Raw genomic sequence first — 22,960 nt, 5'->3', positions numbered from 1 at the left:
ATATAATAACTCTTATTTATGATTACTTAATTAAAAAATATTTATATATCTTATATATATTTTTAACGAATTATTATAATCAAAAGTTTTAAGTTTAAATATCCACTATAATATTGTTATATGAAGAAAGAATATGAAACATGCATTTTATATTATATTGAATTTTGGATCATGATAATAAAATATATTTTTTATCTAGTAAAAGTTATTGTTTTCTCTTTAGTTTTTTTTGAATTAGTCTCTTATCTATTTGACGATTAGAAATCATCAATGGATTCACAACAAAGAGATATACACTTTTGGTCAATCAGAATCTAAAAGAGAGTAAATTTACTTTTTGTTATATTTTTAAGTTGGTTTAATATTTTGAAGCATATGTAATTGTAGGATCCATGCATATGACTCAAAATAGCTCTATAGTAAATCTCTATTTAGTTTTAGGATCCATGTGATTCATAATGTGTTATATTATTATTCAATACTTTTAACAATCGAATGTTTTTAACAATTCATAGAGTGATAGATAAAAAAATGAATAATGATATTTTGACCCACTGTTTTTTGACTCACTTTTAACTCACTACTCCAATCATTCTTCAATTATCTATTTTGATTTTTTATAATGGTGTGATGTGATGATCTAAAGGTGATTAGAGTGATGGGTTAAAAATGGATAGAAAAAAATGGATCACAATATCATTACCTAAAAAATTATGTATGGTGATACTTTTAACAATTTAATAGTTTATTTATTTATTTTAAGATATAATTAAAAGAAATAATCCTTTTATAAATTGTTGCACCTTATAAAGTAAAATGCATAATTTTCATCATTTTATTAGTAGATTAAGATATCTCTTACCATATATATATATATATATATATATATATATATATATATATATATATATATATATATATATATATATATATATATATTCCAAAGTATTTCAATAAAATTAAAAAGATAATATTATTTTGAACTAATCACAAATAAAGTGAATATTATTTTGGAGACTATGATTTTGGAGAATGGTTCTATTTCGATTTGTCATAGTTTCTTATATTATAACACCTATGTTTGTATTTTTGTAAATATAATTAATTCAAAGTTTCTTATATTTCTCGTGTGAAAAATTATTGTATTGACAAGTTAACTAATTTGACATTTATTCACATAGAGTCGTTTAAGTGATTTAATATTTTATCTCCATGTATTTATTTAAATTTTTTTCATAACTTGTATGGTTTATCTATGTTTTGATAAGTGTAATTTTTTTTTATCATGGATTAGGTGTGATCTCCATGCTTTGTACTTTTGTATTTATTTTAATAAAATTTCATATAATGACAAATAATTGATAGATTTTTTTTAGTGTCATCATAGTTGAGATGTCAAAATTCATCACATGAGTTTATTTAAAAAGAAAATTCTGGGTTGAATAAAAAAATAAATATATAATTGAATTAGTGTTAGCATAGAATTACGCAATGCACCAATCCCAATGTAACAAGTAATAAATACTTATTAATGTAACAAGTAACAAATATTTATCGTTCTTCTAAACCATTATTGCTATCAATAACTAGTTTAAACAAACAATTATCATAAAACTAGGGATGTCAAAAAAATCCGTACACGTGGGTATACGCAGATAAAACCTGCAACGGATAGAAAATGAATATTAAAAATTGATACTTGCAGATAACGGGTACGGATATTTTTTATACTCGCATGTTAACGAGGCGGGTACGGGTATCATAGTATTAGTACATGTTGATACCTGTATCCGCTATACTCTCATTTAAATTAAAAAAAATTAAAAAATTTGATTAACATATTAACACATTGATTCTGAATGGATTATTTTTAATCAATTGGTTTTTAAAAATCTTGATTTATTTATAAACTATCATTCAACACTATTTAAATGAGTTATTTGCACTTTATTTAAAATTTATAAATGTTATGCATTGTATTTTTATTTGAATTTATAGTTAAAATTTGTTGTTAAATATTAAATTTTTATTTTTGTAAATACCCGCGGGTACCCATGGATATCTGTGGATATTAAAAAAATATGCTGGTACCCGACAGATATGGGTACGGGTACGGGATAGATATTTATCCAGCGGGTAGGGTACGAGAGAACTACTACTCGTGCCTTACCTGCTCCGTTGACATCCCTACATAAAAGCATACAAAATTCTTTTTGGTATTTTTATCGAACACTTGGCATGCATAATAAATAAACATAGCATATATATGCATTGTTATGATTAGACTTCATTACTTCACTCTCATGCATCCTCTATAAGCTCATTCCAAATTTCACGTTCATCCCCTAAATCATCAAGAAAGCAAGCATGCTTTAATAAACAAAAGTCTAAGATTACTAATTAATCATATTTTATCCTTATATATAATTTCCAATAGGTACTTTGTTGGAATTTTAGATTACACAAGATATTTTCCAATACTATATAAATTAATTATCAAGTTATGAGTGATTGAGGAAGAACAAACATTAAGCAAAGAAATAAAATACTATTGAAATGGAGAAACATATATATTAATAATACAAATACATGAAAATTCAGTTAATTACATTTAACCCCAACAAATAAGTTTAAGTCTCTATTAAGTAAAACTTACAAAATAGAATAAGAACAAGAGCAAAAAATGGAAGCCAAAGATGAGTACCCTCTTTCAAGATGTCAAAATAGCTAGTCTAAGTTCCAAAGTTATGTTTCCCCTTTGCAAATCTCCTTTGGAACGTTTTCATTTCGCAGTCCTAGCCATCCAAAGTGGAAGAGTGCCCCAATCTCGAAGAAGCATGATAAATTCCCTAACTTACACATTTTCAATGTTTTTTTTTAGAAAGAGGTGAACAATAATAGTTAAAATTCAGGACTGTGTGTGACTATCTAACTTGTTCGAATAGTTTACATACACTCTCTAGGTTTAATAAAAGTATATATCATGTGCATCATATTTGAAAAATGATTTAACATTCACGAAATTATGTTGTGAGATAATGTAAATTTCGTTTCATATACTCTCAAATTAAGTAATTTTTTATTATTTTCATACTAAAGCGATGAAATTTAAGAAGACACAGGAAACTAAAATAGTATAAATTAACATATTGTTGGGAAACATACCCCTCATCACACACAACAATGAGGATCTATATATCTCTACTATTGGCGACTGCTACTGAAGGTTTGCTATATATTTTAAATTAAATATTTCACCTTTTGCAGTTAGTGCTATGTGCCGGCATATAAGCCATTTATTAATTTTAATCATAGACATTCTTCAATTTTTTTAAGCATAATTGAAAATAATATACATGAAACTTGTTATAAGAAACTTAAGTTTGAAGTCAAGCAAATATTCTCCATGGATGTATATGCATGCATACTTACAAACAGACAGCCAAAGGCATAGCCCTATATATTTTTTTTTCTCTCAAAAGACATAAAAAATGTTCATTGGTATATAAAAGCAGGCACAAACGTAAAATATGACTATGAACATTTGAAACAAACCTCCAAACGAAGGAGAATATGAGAGTCTTTTCTTTTGTAATAATAATATTATATTTAGGTTGTCTGTTTATGACAACACTGTTGTATTGGCCTCCTTTACCCAATCAATGTCATATAAACTTGCCTATAATATATTATTCAATAATAAACGAATCAAGAAACTACATAATCCTAAAAAAATTGAAAAGGGAAAAGATATTAGGCTCATCCTAATCGTTATATATATATATATATATATATATATATATATATATATATATATATATATATATATATATATATATATATATATATATATATATATATATATATATATATATATATTATGCTAATGTATACTCTGGCGAGCTTATCATATTCATGCACATGAGTTGTTTCCCCTAGTCAACTATTGTCTATACTGTTTTAGATTTATTTCATTAAAACATTTGTTACTTTGTAATTGACGTTTATGCCAAATATTAATAATCCAACACATCGTAGCACCACCACCTCATTCTATACCATAATGCAATAAAGTAAAAAATCATTTAATTTTAATAAAAATCAGAGATCTTTATAATAAAAATTAAAAATAAAAACAATTTATAATATATGTAAGGTTGGTAAAAGGACCTAACTTAACTCAAATGGGTTGGCTAACCAGGGATTGCATTAATATTGATTCAGCTCAACCTGACTCATATTTTGAAGAGCTAGAAATTTTATAACTTTGTTCGACTCACCACTGGTTGAGTTAATTGATTGACTCATTTAAAGATGTTTTGATCTTTAAATTTATTTTAAAAAAAGAAAAATTGACAGCTTACATAAATAGAAGTATTAAATAATTGTAATAAAAGAAAACTTATGAAAAAAGATTAAAAAAAAACTAATAAAGATTTGTGGAGGTGAGTTGGTCAATCCATTTTCAATTCAGTTTAAATTTATTTAATTCACGAATTAAGTAAGTCAGAGTTTACTTTGATGTACATTTAAAAGTAAATTGAATTTTTTCTACCCTAAATCAAACTCGTAGATTACTTGATGTACACATTTGTGTGGTTAGTTTTTTTTTTTTTTTTTATTTACTAAACAAGTCAAAGCATACATACACCTTTTCCTTGCCCACCTCATGTTGCTCTCCAAGAAACAATAAAAGCTTAAAATCAACTCAAAAATTAAGTTAAATAAACAAAGTTAGTTAAGAGTTAAAAAATGTTGTTATTAGAAGTTTGACATTATTAAATTAAATTATTGTATTATACGTTATTATCGAAGTTATTTGCCAAAATAGCTAATGAAATACAAAATAATAGAAATGGACATGTTTATATGATGTTTTATATAAAATTAGTTTTTTGTTTTGTTTTTGTATTTTTTAGTATTTCCATTTGTAATTTATTTTGAACTTTATAATGTGTTATTTACTAATCTGTTATTTTAATTATAGTAAAATATTTTAAGCTAATTTAAAATAAAATAGTAGGCATATTACTTTCATTAGGTTAACTAGTGTGATGGTCAAAATACCTTGAAATATAATATTGAAAGGAATAGAATAAATAATATAAAACAGAATAATGGTTTAATATACAAAAAAAAATTAAACTATTAAAGTATGCTAAAAGAATAAAATTATTAATGTAAATGATATATAGTGGTTGAAATTAATGGTGTTATGCTAAAATATCCAAAAATATATATATAAAAAAACATATATATATATATATATATATATATATATATCATAAAAAACTCAGAAAACCACAAAAAAAATTAAATCGATCTTATGTGCTGGAGAAGAGAAATAAGATGCAATAAAATCTTAATTATGAAAGGTAGAAAAGGGTAAAATTAGTAAAAAAATATTTTAAAGACAAAAGATGGGTAAAAAAAGAAGTTAGTAGGTAACTTTTGAAAATAAACATCAGTTTAAAAAAGGACACTACAATACAAGTTTTGAAAACAATTTAGTGATATAATATTGTTAATAAGATGAAGCAAACATTTTAATTAGTTGATAAAATAAAAAATAATGAACTTGAGTAGCATGCCATAACAGTTGATGTATATGAAATTAATGTGTCTCCTTTAAAGTGGAAAATTTGTGAAATGAGAAAATGACATGTTATTTATAATTTCATTGAATGAAAACAATTTTTTTTAATCTAAGTGATTTGAAATGAAGAATAATAAATATATGTAATGTTATTGGTGTAACATAAGGGTGCCTAGTACTACCAAATTTGACCCCATTTTGCAAATGCACATGTAGAGGCAGTAACTATCCCCTTAAATAATCAGGTTCCCAAAGGATTAAAATATCCTCTTCCAAAAACGGAAAAACATTACTCTTTTGTACAAATAACTGTTTCAGAAATTGTATTTGATACCACCAAGTCCTATTTCAATTAATTTAAGAGAGACAATCTCATGATCCTCTAACAAACGCTATTGTTTGCTCTCAAAGCTTTCCATCATTATCATGTGTCGCATTGTTATTAGTTTTAAGATTTTAGATTCTTAATTTTAATCTTTGTCTTTTTTTTTTTATTTCATAAATGTTTTCTTCAAGTATGTAATAATTATTGTTATGCATAATCATACAATAAGTTTAAATGAGATTTATAAATTGATTTTAAATCATTCGTTTTAACTATGCGTTACTTCATTACTTTTTCCTTAACAAGACTCACAAAAGAAAATAAAAAATTATATAAATAATTTTGTATAGAAAGTTGTATATACATTTTACTTGTGTAACTACTTTAATTTGATGGTTTCTCGTTTATAGTCATTGAAGATTGAGGTTCTATACCTTTGACATTAGTCTTACACAAAAACCTTTGACACCAGTTTTACACAAAAACCTTAAGACAATGATGTTATGGACCTTTATTCTTATATAGTATTTAACTTTGTCTTTTTATCCAATGTGAGACTTTGACTCTTTTTGACTCACACTTGGACTATTCCCAACCGAGGTTATTTCTCATCTAGGGTGGTGTTGTAGATACAACTTATTTTATTGATTTAAAGTATCAACTTTTAAACTTCATAATCACCATTTTAAAACCTTTTTTTCTTGAGTTTGTTAATATTTTCTTGATCTTTTATTTTTAGTGCCATTAATTGTCAACTTTCACATTGAGAATTCCTTTAATTCCCATTTCAGTTACATGTCTAATTCTTGCTCCAATTAGGCATTTCATTAGTTGTCTAACGATGTGAAAGTCATTGAACGTAGATGAATTTTTAAAAACAAATAAAGACTCAAAGATAACATTGAAAAATATAAGACAAGACTTGTTTCCAAAGGCCTTTGAGGAAAAGAATTTATTGTATAGAGGATTCTTGTCCTATATCTAAGAAAAAAATATCTTAATGTAATTATGACTTCAATGACTTATTTTTGTCTCGAGTTACATTGTAAAAACAGTCTTTTTCAACAGGAATATAAAGAAAAAGGTTTACATGAAATAACTTGTAGATTTTTTTTTTCTCTAATGGTGGTAAGCACTTGGTTTACAAGCTTAATAATCTATTTATAGTTTCATGGCATCGTATTTTCATTTGATTTTAAAGAGTCATAAATAAAGGTTTATATTAGTTGGTCAATCAAAATAAGATTTGTTGTTTTGTTGTATATGAGATAATAATAGTTTGCTTGCAACTAATTAATGACAAGGGTATTACAACGAGACGAAACAATTTCTATCAATAAGTTTAAAATGAAGATACAGGAAAAAATATCTTATTCATTGACATTAAACATCATACGACATTTTGGATTTGCAAGAAAGAGATTAATATGAATAAAAGTTAGAAGGATTTAACATGAAAGATGGTTCATCTATTGTAGTTGTTATTGTGAAAACTCGTTTTAATTTTGTTATAGTTAGACATGTCAAAATGAGTCAACCCGATTCATACGAGTTGGTTCACCATGAACCGGGTTGAGAATGAGTGAACTCAACCCGGCTTATTTTATGGTAAGTTAGAAATTTTGTAACCCGGTTTAACCAACCATGAGTTGGTGGGTTAAGTGGATTGACTCACAAACCCACATAAAAAAATTATTTATGTATTTATTTTTAAGTATTCAAATATTTAAATAATTTTTTAAGTAACCCATGAGATGACAATCAAGTAAAATCAATAACCAATATTTTCATCATGCTCACCACTAATATATGATGAATTGTTTCCAAGAAAATGTCCATATAGTCCAAGAAAACATAGCTAATATTACACATTTTTTTATCATGCTATTCAACAAAATATAAATAAAAAAAATAGACATTTTTGTCATGCTAATTTAGAAAAAAATGTTTATAAGGCGGTTGTTTGAATAATTTATTATAAAGATTATAGTTAAAGATTAAAGTATCAACCTATATAACTTGACAATCAAATTAATTAAACATTCAAACTATTCAAATATTATTGAGCAACATTATAACATTTAAAAGTATGGAAATTGTGAACATATATAATTAGTAGTAGTAAATAATTATTAATTTTTTTTTAAATTATAAAAAAATGTTTGTGGGTTAAGTGAGTCAACCGATCTTTAATCCGATTCGAATCCATTTAACTCATAGATTAAGTGAGTCAGATTAAATTTTCAACCCACTTTTAAAAAAATTAAATCTTTTTTAATCTAAAAATTCAAATTCGTGATGAACCAGATTAACTCATAAATTAAAACTCATTTTCACATCTCTAGTTATAGTAGAGCATTAAGAAGGGATTTGGGGTTCCATATTCCCCTAACAGATGCAATCGTATTTCATTTAATTTTTGTTACGGATGATTCTGTTTTGTAATACCCTACCTCTGCCCCTACTAGTCTCTGTCTATTGTTATCCCATACCTCCACGTATATCTCTATTTCACCACAGCATCACTTCTAATTTACTTTCACCACTAATAAATTTTTGGTATCGAAGGTAACGTCACGATCTTCAGGTCGAGTGTGCACACACACATGTGTGTGGAAGGAAGACGATATGTTGTTGCATTGTGAAAAAGAGAGGATAAGTGTGCAGTGTTGTTTCCTTTGAATTATTGGGCACAGCAGAGGAAGTTGAAAGGGACATCCACTGGAACATGGCTTATACCTCACACAGGACCCAATGCAATTAAATACTCTCTCATCCATGCCCATCATGGCCCCATCCATCGGACCCTCCTCAATCACTCTAAGTACTCATATCATGCAGGCCTCGATTAGACCGTACAACTAATTATATATATACCATACCCATCATCACCATGCATTCATTCACACCATTTTGCTATTAGCGTAAAACATAATTAATCAACTCAAACTTTCACACGTGTTCTCCACACACTGGTTGTCGGCAAATCCCTCTTTAACCCACTATTAATACTTAATTTATTACTTAATCAACTGATGTGATGAGATGAGATGCTACTAATCATCATTACACTAATCCCTTGCCAAAGAATACTAATGAAATTGCGTTTTGCAAGGCATGTCGGACATTACCACACACCACAATACTCAATCCAACACAACAGTGTAAATACTATTCTCCTCAGGTAATTAATTATTGCCGCAATTTATCAACCTTATCATCATGTGTGTTTCCTTTCTATCACAACACAACACTGTTACTTTCTCTCATTTCACAATTTCTTTATTCTGCTGCGCTCAGAGGATGAAGTTTGGGCTTAGAGACAGACCAAGTGATGGAGATCTATGTCGTAAGGAAAACATCATTACTTCATGCAACATCATCAATTCTGTCAACGCCCCAACTTCAAAACTATATTTATATTATTACCAGGATGTGAATGATGAGACCGACCAAAATGCACTGCAATTTACAAATACTCTTCACCATATAATTTACAGGTGTATCTTCATATTTCCGGTTGCACTTCTAATTAATTCTTTAACCAACTCACATATATGTTCATTTTAATAGTTATATTTTTTAAATAATTAATGACTCACATTAAATCACAAAATGAAATATAATTTATGAATATTAAAAAATTTATAATAATTCTTAAAAACATAATAAATATATAATTGTTATTGTATAAATTTAAATTAAAACCTTGATAACTAATGTTAGTGACCAATTTATAAACTAATTTATAATAGAAATTGTTTTAGTTATCAATTTAGAGACCAATTATAATTTTTTAAACTATTTTAGTTGCCAATAATGTTTTATAAATTGATACCTAAATTAGTCACTGTAATGACTAATTATTTTTTATCACCAAAATTTATCGTTATTCAAAGATTTTCTTTGACTTCATCAATTATATACTTCATTAATAAGTATCGATAAAGTATCCTAAAGTATCAGACACAAATACATGCTGAACTCGGATACGTGTTGAACACAAATATGTGACTCAAATTGAAGTATCAGTACATCATAGATGTACAAATATCACATTTATTTACTTATTTCCAAAAAATATGTAGTTAAATATTTTTATTTTATTTTTAATGTATAAGAATACATAATTAAAATATTCAGGCTTTTTAGAAGGATAATGATATTTTTCCTCACTTTTTTTGACACACTTTAAACCTACCACTCCAATCATCCTTATATCATTACATCACACTACCGAAGAAAATCAAAATAAATAAGGAGGATTGAAGTAGTGAGTTAAAAATGGATCAGTTGGTCAAAAACCATTATCCTTTTTAGAATGATAATATTTTTAAGGTTTAATTTTATGTCTTTGGTCCTCATTTTTGTAGCAAAATATCGATTTGGTCTCTTTATTTTTTCTTATCTTAATTTGGTTCCTATTTTGGGAAATTTCATGCAATCAAGTCTTTTCCGTTAGGAGTACAGTAACAACATTAAAGGGAGTGTCACGTATCAGTTTCTAAATTTTTTGAATTTTTTTGAATTTAAAAAAAAATTGCCATGTACGCTGACATTGTGCCATTTTGACATGATGTTAGTGGACAAGTGACAAATTTTAAAATTTTTTAAAAAATTAAAAAAAATCAAAAAATCAAAAAATTAAGGAACTGACATGTGATACCCTTTTTATACTTTTAGTGTACCATTAACGGAAAAAACTTGATTGTATCGAATTTGTTAAAATAGGAACCAAATTGAGATAAGAAAAAATAAAGGGATCAAATCGATACTTTGCTACGAAAATGACGACAAAAAACATAACTAAACCTATTTTTGATTTTGAACTAATAAGGCGATTAATTTTTCCATATATGCATGTCTTAGTTTGGGTAATAAAGACTTAAAATTTTCTTAAACAAATAAAATATGTAATTTATATCTTAATTTTCCATGACCTATATGTAAAACAAATTTAAAAGCGAAATCTGTTTTTTTCTTTTTTAAATTAAAGTGTTTTATGGTTAAAATTTTTATTTAGATATAAAAGTTAATAAAAAATTGAAATTTTATAAATTTATAAGAATATTTTCTTTACTTAAAGTTTAAAAAAATACTAAAAAAGTAACAATTTTGTTCACATCCATTATTCTCTCACCTCTTTTGTGTTCTCTCACTCTCTGTGTTCACCTTTCCTATATTCCCTTTTTATTTTCTTTCTCCATTTTCTATCTTTTTCTGTTGCTTATCTCCTTTTCCTCTCTTTATTGTTTTCATCATCTTCTCTCTTCGTTATCTCCCCCTTCAAGATCTCTACAGGCTGTCTCATTTTTCTCCTCTCTTCTAATCTCTCTTCTCTTTTTATTTTTACTTTATTTTCTACATAATTTATCTTTATTAATATTGACCTCAAAAAACATCGACATTTATATAATAATTTTCTGAATATTGTTTTATATTAACATTTAATTACTAAATATTTAAATATGCTCATTTTATTTTTTAATTTTTAAATATACAGCATAAAATATATTATTCAAATTATTACTTTAAAGATTATTAAATTTGAAAAATTCAAAAGTTATGTAAAATACAAATAAACTGTTGTGTTTCTAGTAACTAAACTATTTAAAGATCAAAATATATTAAAATTTCAGACACGCTTATCTGACCCACACTGTCAGGAAGACTTTCGATACCACTTGTTAGGGTTATAAGGAGGGGTATTACTGGGGAGATACAACACTAGTGAGATCTGAGCCAAACCACATAAGGCACTGTACCACTCTCAACCCAAAACCTTAAGACGATGGGTTTATGGGCCTTGATCCTTATATGGTGCTCTACTTTCTCATTTCTGGTTAATGTGGGACTTAGACTCAGACTTTGATTCCTAACACAATTTCATATATCAAAGTATAGAGAGTAAAAACATATGTAATCCATCTATTAATATTAACATCTTTATATATATATATATATATATATATATATATATATATATATATATATATATATATATATCACTACAACAATTTATAGTTTAGACCACACTAAAATAGACAATGGCTAAATAAATGTAGCCTAAACATATAATAAACAACATTTTTATAAATGATGTATAAATATCATGAAAGTCCATGATTATATAATTGTTACTTTAAACTATGTGAACAAAACTAGTAAAAATGTGGTCTAAAAACATAGATAAGGTATACATTCAACATGTAAAATTGTTGTTTATTGTGAGAATTTTAAGCAACGGTTTTAAAAATATTGTCATACTAAAAACCGTTGTCTATTACCTATAGCTACACTCACCTATACCACGCTTAAAAAATTGTAGTCTAATCTTTAGACCACGGTTTTTATAATTTATATCATAATTTTATGTTGTTGTCTAAAGTGATTTTTGTTGTAGTGTATATATATATATATATATATATATATATATATATATATATATATATATATATATATATATATATATATATAAAATATCTATTGATATTCGAATTTTCTTTGATAAAAAACCTTGTATTAAAATTTATGAACGTCTCAAACAAAATATTGCCTTAAAAAAAAGCACTCGTGATGGAAAAAATCTTTTATCAAGGATGGACCATTGACAAGATTGAAAATATGAGGAAGATGAAGTAATGTAACCACAAAAAAACTTGAATCAGTTAATCAAGTCAATTACAATATAAATACGTGAAATCAAACATCATAAATCAAACCTAACAAAATCCAACCCAAATCAAGGATGTATATGAAAGCTTTCGAAGTCATATCATGTTCTCGATTAATATATTTTCCTTATTTAAAGTCTTGACTGCAACTCTGATTTGTTCTTTTCTTCATTCTTGGAGTGGTTCTGCTAATCTTTAACTATTATCTCTTATTGTTTGTTTCGTTATTCATTATTCTTTCCGAATTCCTTTGTCTGTTTGGAATTTGCTGATATTATTGCACATTATTTCCACCATTATCATCTAACTATCTATAGGTTTCCATTGCTCTCAGGAAAATGTTTTCTATTATTTTTCTTTCTAGAATAATGCATGTCATTATAACTCTTTTTTATGTGTCCCAAATATCCTCGTACTACAAGATTCAGCAATGAAATTATTTTGTGGATAGTTTTATATTATATCGATTTTTTAGATTTGTTTTCTTTAGTAGTTATATTTGTGATTTAAGTATTTCTGGAATAATAGCTGTTTTTTAAGGGTTTTCACTTTTGTACAGTATATAAACTATTAAAGTAAAGCTCAAAGTAGTGAAGAAACCGAGATGTTGATTTGGATTGAAAAAAAATAGATTCGGATTAAGAGAAAGTGAGAAGATTTTGATTGAAAGTGAAAAAGAGAGAAGAAAGTGGGATGATTTTGATTATGAAAAAGTGATTAGATTTGAGTAAAAAAATTATAATAAATAGGATTAATGTGATTAGAAAGAATATTAAAAATATTTGTATTATATATTAAATTACTTATATGTTCTTGATAGTATTATATTGACGATTGGTAGAAAATAAATATAAATAGTTAGTACTTATGAAATGAATTATTTATTATATATATATATATATATATATATTGTTTTGAAACCTTATGACAATTTTTTTTAAAAGGAAGTAATTTTGTATTTAGTTTCTGCACAAATAAAAGAAAAGATTGTTGTTTTCAAAATTTTAAATGAGGCAAACATTTGTTTGAAAAAAATATATTATTCACTCCACCTCGCCTTTTGTTTGAGTGGTGAGATGAAAAGTCAGAAACAAAAAAAAGAATTACAAACATATTTTTTTTTCAATTTAAAATAAAGTTCAAAATAGTTTTGTCCTCATTAAATTAAAAAAAATAACTTTGTTATAAATTTAAATCTTAATTTCTCACTTAATTTCTATCATGTCTTGAAACACAAACAATTGTATGCATTAAATACCCGAATGCAAGAACAACACAAGACTACCCCTAAGAATTAATATATGTAATTTTTATCATGAAATTTTTTTGAAAATAAAGAATCACCCATATATTTAACTCAAACTAAAGCGAAATTACTTTTGTTGATTAGTTTGAGTTGATCCCAAAAGCTAACCAAATAAATTTTGATTGTATGTCGTCTAAACGCCAACCTCTAATATATATAAGATTAAAGTAAAAGTTGGAAAGTAATTTTAAAAATCTTTAGAAAGTAGTATAAAAATGGGCATTGAATTTGAAAAGGTATAGTTTAAGAAATTATTGAAGTTATTAAGATGGAAGAAAGGAGAACAAAAAAAGATGATGGTGTTTAGGTAGTGATGGGACTGGTTTTAAGTAGAGGGAGGTCACAAACACAATTAATTAAACTCTTTTTAAGATTCTAATCAACATATTACTTGAAATCGTAAGAGGCATCATTTGTGTGTCATTGAAAAACAAATGAATCACTCATTTCACTTTCTTTAATCCATCCATTCCCAAGCCATCACAACCAATTGACAAGAAATATCAACCATCACCTTGGGATAATGCCATAACACATTCTGCTAATTAATTAGCCCTTATTATTATTGTTAATAATTTTTCATTTTCATTTTCATTTTCATATCAATATATCATTTATTATTATTATTATTATTATTTCTAATATAAGATTTATGTGAAAAATAATTAATTGAAAATAATATGGCGTTTTACATAACCTAGGTTAGTTTGTGGTGATGTTAAGATATATAAAAAATGACGTTTTATTCGAGGAAGCAAGCCATGTTCGTGTGAGTACTAATAAATTATGCCACTTAGAAGTGTCTATTCGAGAAGACTAGACGACTTAATGAAGGCCCATTAACGTTAAAAGCAACATTAGCACATGCACATGTCACTCATTTGCAATCCCTTCATATTACAAGACATAATTAATAACATAATGTAATTCAATTCCGGCTCTTATTCATTGCACCAAATCTCAATCTCATTCATTATCAATCACATTAACCCATTTCACACCACAATTACTCAAATACTGCGCATTACTTTTCCACTTAATTCTTTCCTTTTTCACACACATCGATTCTTCTTTTTTGGTGAAAGAATCTCACTGTCATTTTATTCTACCATAAAAGATGCTACTTGTTAGAGAGATGGAAACACTCAAGTTTAAGGGAAAAAATATATGTCTCATATCATACTACCACATATATTTTTTCTTCTTTTACAAATAGAGGTTATGGATAATTCATAGATATGTTTTTAATTATATTTTTCGTTTATTATGTAATTTAGGGTTTTAAGTTTTAGTTATAATTATTTGTAATGTTATTTCATTCTTATTTAAAGTCTTGTCATTTTTAATAATATTGACTAATTATGTGTATTAATTTGATCGGTTAATAAGTCGGAAACTTTCAATTAAGTTCCACATCTTAGAGATAAGACAATTTCATAGATGCAAAACTCACTTTACTAATCGGTTTTGTAGGATTGAGTTAGGCTTAAAACTCATTTCTAACATGGTATCACAACCCTTATTTAAAAAAAGATTGTCCTAGCAAGATTTACAAATTTCACCTTACAAGCCAGTTTTGGGTGCAAACCTCATAATTACGTAAAGTGAATTATATATGAAAAAAGGAAAATACAATTATTCATAAAAAAAAAAGTTTGAGTGTAGAATTATATAGACTTGTGATGGATAACAAAAATAAATACTATATTTCATTACTTTGAATATAATCAAAACTGAAAAGTATATTTAAGTTGAAAGATTAATTTCGATGATCGGGAGATATTTTCAAAGGCAAAATTATAACAAAACATCTGAACTTCAAAATGAACTATATCTTAACTATTTAAATATCCGTCATTAAATCATATCGATTTTTACAAGCTATTTTCTTTTTGATTAAAATTTTCACACAGTTAAAATCTCATACCTCGAAAATGCAAGAATGGTTTTTGTGCGAGGAGGTATAGGAAATTGAAAACACTTATAGGTTACAGATACATAGTAAAGTTTGTATAAAGAAAATTTAGAAAACTAAAAGGTGAAGGGAAGGTAAAGAGATAGAGTATCAAATAGTCATTATTACAAATTGACTTTAACTCTAAGGAAGAAAGCTCAAGTGCAAGATTGGCATCTAAATGAAATTATTATTTTTCGTCTTTATATTTAGAATCAAGAGATCGAGGAATTATTAATTTTTTTTATAAAAACATAAAATCTATGAGAAAAGGTGCTGAAAATAATTTAACAAAATTGATGATGTTCTTGTTTCTCGTGGGATATAAATAGGAGCCAATTACATCACAAATATGAAGCATGCGATGAAGTAGGGTTTTTAATGAGCTGTTTATCTTATTTTGACATAACATTCTGGAACTTTAGTCTCATCAGCTAATGATTCAGTGAATAATGTGTTGTTATGTTATTGGTGTTTCAGTATTGATTGTGTGTTAACTGCTATGAGTGTTGGCCAATGAATATTCAAATATAAACCTAAATTGGTAACACTGCCATTATTAGACTATAGCTCAAGTTTTATTAGCTTTTGTGTCTCAAAATGAGATGACAAGTGTTGCATAACATCATGTTATCAAAGTCAAAAAGCATCATCTTATCACTCAAAACATAAAATTGCTTAACTCTCCACCAATCGTGGGCCATTATATTATATCAAGCAAAAATTAAACACACGTCTTTTTTCAATATAAAGTGATTTCAAAATTTTGAACACACTTCAAAGTCCTTTTATGTTTGAGATGTTTTGATAGAATAAAGCTATTTTTATTTTTTGTTTAAAATTCTCGTTACAAGAAAGTAATTTAGTTTATACGTGAAAATTTTACTATTTTACCTTTATTAAGAAAATAATAACTCTGTCATTCATAGAATTGTAAATTGGATAAAAGGAAGAATGAAAAGTTGTACGAGAAACATAGATTTATAGAGACCACACGTAGATTTCCAGAACAAAGTGTTCGCAACGTGATGATGAGGAGTTTTTCTTTTTCTTTATAAATGTTATTTGAAATTCCTTCATTTTGTTTGAAAAATATCCGGAACAAACTAATTTAAAAATTCCTCGGATTTGATACCTATGACAATCATTTTCAATTCACTAATAATAAGTTAACTTTCCTCTCTCATAATTCTTTATTCAAACACAATTAGCATTTTCGCATGTGCATATGCATTTGCATTGTAATTTTAATTCAAAATAATTAATTTTTTATATTTAAAATTCATAATCAATAAACGTTTAAATACATACATTTTTTCTCTATACTAAACAATTTAAACATGATACCATACTACTTTTAAATTGAAATTCATTGACATTACTAGATTTTAATATTGATAAAAATATAAATAATATGAAGAAATATTTTTTCATTAACACAAAAAATGTTTTTTACATATGTTATTTTAAGTTTTTAGATTTTCTACATATGTTGTAAGTCAAACCTAGTTGCAAGAGACGTAAATTTATGTTTATTAAATGTAGTATATGTAAATTTACGTATGTTGAAAAGATAACATACGAGAATTTTTAAGTTTTTATTTTAAGTGCTACTCAAAATCGCTTCATGGAGATGTCAAAACTAACACATTGTTCTCGTTTCAAATCCAGGTTCAGGCCATTCCATCCCAACCATTGAGCTCACCAAGCACTTCATCCTTCTCCACAACTTCAAAGTCATTGTCATCGTTGTTACTTCTCAAACTTAACGCACCGAAATGCAGATCCTCAATTACACCCTCACACCCTCCCTCTACCACACCTTCCACTGTCCTTATTGGCCAAAACGATGTTATCGCTACCTAAAATAATAAAACTTACATTCAAGATGAAGAACAAGGTCATATCCATAACTATATAGTATAGGAAACTAACCTTAATGCAAAAAAAAAAATCCCAGAAAATATCTTCTTTAATGAATCGCACACGAGAATGGTAAAAAATGTGACTTTTGGTCACCAATAGAAGTCCTAACTCGCAAAAAAAAAAAAAGTCATCGACATCAAGGGAGAGCTTCACACAAAGAGAAAAGTGATTGAAAAAGGGGAGCTAAAAGTTTTCTTAAACTAATTTACGTTTGGCATATAAAGAACATAAGTAAAAGAGGGTTTTACGTTTGACCCTTATAAGACAAAGTAAATTTACGTTTGTTGAGTAAGGTCAGACATGTATTCAAAAAACACAAATTTATGTCTATCTTGTAGGGGTCAAACATAAAAACCTTTTTTTAAGTCTTTCCTTTACAAGTCAGATGTAAATATTGACCATTTATTTACAAAAAATATCACTGTGCATTTTTTACCTATATTGCCTACATGTGAGACGTAAATTCAATGATGTAGAAGACCATTTTTGTGTTAGTATTTGTTAGTCCTAGAAATAATGTATAGACATACATCTTTATATAAACCACCAATAATAACTAACTTTCTAATGCACTATGGATTCACAAGTAACATGTAGTAGTACTAGCACACTATATTTTAAAAAATTGTATGTATTTTTAATTTTTTTTTGTAGAATTAGTTAACATTTTGTTGGGGGTATTGAAATTGAGACATCAAAAAAGGTATCGAGGTGAAGAAATTGAAAGGAGTGATGTAAGCAAAAGAATGATGTTGAGAAAAGACTACAAAAAGGAAATGACACAAGGTATCGTACAAAAAGGAAATGACACAAGGTATCGAGGAAAGGAAAATTCAAATAAAAGCCAACGTAGGTGTTAAAGTGAAAAAAGAATGATGGAGAATTCAAGTGGTACACCAAGAAATATGTTCAGTAGACAAAATTAAAAAGAGAGACAACACTCAAAGGAAAAGATAGCATACGATAATTACTAAAAAAAACATGGACATGGTAGGAATAATTGACACAATATAAAAATTTTGAGACAATTACTATAATTTATGTAATTTTTTTTCTTTTATTTTGCTTTAACTGTCAAAAAATGGAAGAATATAAATAGATTATTCAAATGTAAAAAAGTATGCCAAATTGTTGTTACAAATCAAATACTCTAAGAACACTACGAACAAGAAAAATGACAAATCCAATGACAATTGTTGCAATTTGGATCACACTTTCATTGATTTCTTTTGTCATTTTATGTTTTACCCTTAGTAATTTAGTTTCATGCATTTACATTATTGCAATTTAAGTTTTCAATTTGATCACTTAAATTCATCTTCATCTTTATCTCATCCACTCTTCTTTGCTATCATTTAAGCTCCATGTGTCAATCCACCTTTATATAAGAATACAAAAAATATATTTATTGGAAAGAAATGTATATTTTCCTGATTGAAATTCATAATTAAGTGAATTGAATATCTTTGTGAAATTAATCACAATATAAGTGGTTTTCGTATAAATTTATTTTAATTGTGGAATCTTAAATATCAAGAATCAATGCCAAGTTAATTTGGTTCACCAAAATTATATTAAATGAGTATCGAACTAAAATCCTCAAGAAACACAATCATAATAACTGTCTTCTAAACAATCTATGACACTTTGCATAAACAATTTTTTTTAAAATCAATAATGTGGAAAATGGTACAAAAGACTTATTTTTCACATGGATTTCAACCAAAAAAGAATTATCATCTTGTGAAGAACAAAAAATAGGTACAAGGCGTGTGAGTAAGAGAGGGAAGGAAATATCAAAATTTACACTTTTTTAATGATGGATGTGTACTTAGTGCTATTAAGGGTGCGGTTAAAATTTCCAGAACACTAAGCCATTTTTTTACTGTACAGTTGGGCTGCAAGCCTAATTCTGCAAAAAATATATATATTGTAAATTTTAAAGACTACTTCTTTTATCAAGCGATACTAAATAAATAAATAAAATCAGTTTTTCTAAGGTGATAAAAACATTTTCGAAATAACTTGGATGGATAATATATTAAATTAATGTACAGTTCTAGCTACAATTATTTATTTAAGGTCACTACGTATATTAGCCTGAAATATTCGTCCACTTCACTAAATTAATTTTTATTGAAAAGCTCAATGAACTTTGATCGTATTTTTCGTATACATAAAGTTCAAACGACTTAAAATATTTTAGTCAAATCTACCTTGAGAAAAAAACATTTTAGTAGTTAATTATTTATAGAAACTATTAATAAAAGTTTATTTTAAAAATACACTGGCACAATGTATTGATTAATATTTCATAAAATTGATTTAAATAAAAAATTAATCACTATTGATATGAACTGTTAAAATTATAACGAAAAAAAATACAAATAAAGTCTATCCGATATATATAATTATTCATTTCGTTTTAAATTATGCACAAAAAATTATTAATAATTGAATTCTTTTATGGTAAGCATAATTTTGGTCCCAGATTATGAGAAAAGATGTTGTCTATATCATGAAAAAACTGACGGGTGTTACTTCTTGCGTCTAATCAATTTTTTTCCTGTATCTATTAAAGTTTTTGAAAAAAAAAAAATCGGAATAAGAGTGGGTGCATGAAGTAACTGCCAAAACTGACAGGCCTATGAGCCCAATTTACTGATTCCAGTGTAACACAACCCAAAAGAGCATACACGATTCCAAGTTGGATTATTTATGATTTATTTATTTGTCTTTGGAAGAAACTGTAACATTGAATTAGATTTTCTTTCTCTTCGAATGCATGTCTTCTTAAGACTACAAATGTCAATCTATCATTTTGGTGTTTTCATGTTTCTCATATCTCTTAAATTTGATTTACTTTGGATTAGGACTATCCAAAAAGTAAAGAAAAATCGACGGTAAACTCAATCACAGTGTATTATTTGAGGATTAATAATTTATACTATATTACCAGATACAACACCACTAAAAACCTTATATTTATACCAGCATCAAACTGAGTAAGACCAAGATCAAAAAGTTAAGAACAAAATGGCTACTTCCATCGGTGCTTCAAAGCAATAAATGTTAAGGATTTACTAAGGAAATACAACACAAATAAGACTTGATATCAATCTTGTAAGAGATTGAAACCACTTTCAAGGTAATGAAATCCTTATATATCGTTATACTTTCTGATCTCTATCCAACTGGTAAGTCAGAGTGCAGTGTTGAACATGGTCATGTTTATCTTTATCTCTAGGGTACAAATTAATGGCTAGTGGTGAGGGAAAACCTGCTTCAGTGGTTGTTTTATTGCAAGTTCAGCTTGTCCATTAAGATATGAGTTGTTGGAGAGTGAGGCCAATAGAGTAGTTAACTGGGAAGGGTTTTGAGCCATTGGAATGAACGGTGGTGCATGAGAAATGGGCGTGAAACGAAACATGTGAACTCTGTTGTCAGTGATTGCAGGCAAAGGTGTGATAGGGAACTGAGGCAGATTGCAAGGGAAGGTTGTGCCTGACTGCTGCAAATGCTGCAAATGGGGTGCGTTCATCATGCAATGAGCAGCATTAGGTAACATCATAAAAGGCATGCAAAATCCACCACCCATTGTCATAATCTGCATCACAAAACTAACCTTAACACAAGGAAACAAACTAATTTGATACACGTAAAACACTTAAAAGGTATACCTGTAACTGAAGCTTGAGGGTCTTGAGATATTCAATGGCATCATCAAGCATTGAAGCTTTGTCATTCTAAGATACAAAAAGGACACAACAGCGTATAAGGAATTAAAACAAGCAAAATTTTCAGAAAAGGAGAGGGGGGGAACTGTATGAATCCAAAGTCCAAACCTTGTTGCAGTTGGGTATGAGGTCCTTCAATATACGCATCCTCTTGTTGATCTTGTCTCTTCTTTTCTGCAAACATCAACAAAAGTAAGATGTTATTGAAGAGTGTAATAATCTCCAAGCTCATAATTTCTTAAACTGTTTCTTGTCATCACATCACCAATGTGTATGTCCCTCACCCTTTCACACAAATTATGAACTTCTGCATTCCTACTTCTCTTCACTCCAGTGCCTTCCCTAGCAGCCTTTTTCTTTACTATTTCTTCGTTATTCTGAACCGAGTCATCGATGTCATCATGTTTCCTACTACAGATGTTTCTGTTATTTGAGGCTCCAAGGGAGCATAGGGAAGAAGATTCTAACAAGGCTTCATCAGCTGGAGATTGCTCATCAGGAACGAAATTTGATGCATCAGAAGTCAAATTACATGAGTTTATGACTGAGGAATGCTGAGAACCTTTGCTGCTAGAAGCAGCCTTTGCAAACTCATCACTTTGAATCATGTGTGCTCGTTCTGAAGGAAGACGAAGACAAGAACTTTGACGAGAATTTGGTTGTAAATTGTCCAGGAGCGACTACGGTGAACTCAACCTTGCACTTTTTGCATTGAATTGCTTTTATTGAATTTTCAGACGAGGGAGGTGATGAACCTTTTTTCTGCCGAGAATTTTCCCATGTCAGTTCAAGGGGACATTTACCATAACTGGAACAAATCACACACTTTAGCTATAAACCGAAAAAAGGAAAAGAAAAGAAAGAAAGACAGAAAGTGCATGAATATAAAAAGAGAATAAAATCAAAAGCCTTAACTTACATGGAATCTAGATAGGAATCAAGCATAATATAGTATTATCTTGGCTAATAATAATTGTTAGCACTGCAACAATACTAACTAAATTTCTTTCTTTTAGACCATAAAGAAGGTATCATAGAGTAGTATTGAAACGAAGAAAGAGTGGAAGTGATGAAAATCAAGATATGGCTAAGATTAATTGTGAAATGAATTAATAATATAAGTATAGTTGTTCTTCTTATTAGCAATGTGAAATTGAAGTGGTGTCACATCTTGTCCACAAACTTCTGTCATACATTATGGGAGTTAGGCAGCAATGGATTGGATTGAGAGATATTTTTGTGGTGAAGGGAATGAAGTGTACCATTGCCAATTCGTTGGGTAGCAAGTACGAGAAAATTGTTGGAATCTAAGGTGGGAGAGTCTATGTTCCACACTAGTTAAAAATAAAATGATGATGTTGAACATCATATAAAAAAATTCATAAATTTATTTGTTTTGAGTCGAAAATAATTTCAATTTCATGTATATAATTTCAATCATA

At 27.5% G+C, this 22,960-nt stretch overlaps 1 protein-coding gene across 1 annotated transcript; it reads right to left on the bottom strand.

The window, feature by feature from the left end:
* Positions 1–20,744: 20,744 nt before the first annotated feature.
* Positions 20,745–22,600, bottom strand: LOC114192660 (transcription factor APG). The gene is made up of 5 exons (XM_028082434.1): positions 22,438–22,600; positions 21,803–22,326; positions 21,627–21,692; positions 21,462–21,527; positions 20,745–21,388 (listed from the first exon to the last, which is right to left on the bottom strand). Exons 2-5 carry the CDS (start codon positions 22,124–22,126, stop codon positions 21,044–21,046), a joined length of 801 nt encoding a protein of 266 aa, XP_027938235.1. The 5' UTR covers positions 22,127–22,326; positions 22,438–22,600; the 3' UTR covers positions 20,745–21,043.
* Positions 22,601–22,960: the final 360 nt, after the last annotated feature.

Source organism: Vigna unguiculata, chromosome 7 (assembly GCF_004118075.2).
Source record: "Vigna unguiculata cultivar IT97K-499-35 chromosome 7, ASM411807v1, whole genome shotgun sequence".
NCBI classification, from domain to species: Eukaryota; Viridiplantae; Streptophyta; class Magnoliopsida; order Fabales; family Fabaceae; genus Vigna; species Vigna unguiculata.
The sequence above is the reverse complement of the archived record's forward strand: the minus strand, read 5'-3'. Positions and strand labels throughout refer to the sequence as shown.

Bases quoted from the DNA above. Each gene is read 5' to 3' on its own strand.
- LOC114192660 (XM_028082434.1), bottom strand. From the start codon at position 22,126: ATGATTCAAAGTGATGAGTTTGCAAAGGCTGCTTCTAGCAGCAAAGGT. The intron at 21,693-21,802 runs GTGAGGGACATA...TGATGTTTGCAG, and splicing joins TTCATAATTTGTGTGAAAGG to AAAAGAAGAGACAAGATCAA. The intron at 21,389-21,461 runs GTATACCTTTTA...TTTGTGATGCAG, and splicing joins CCCTCAAGCTTCAGTTACAG to ATTATGACAATGGGTGGTGG.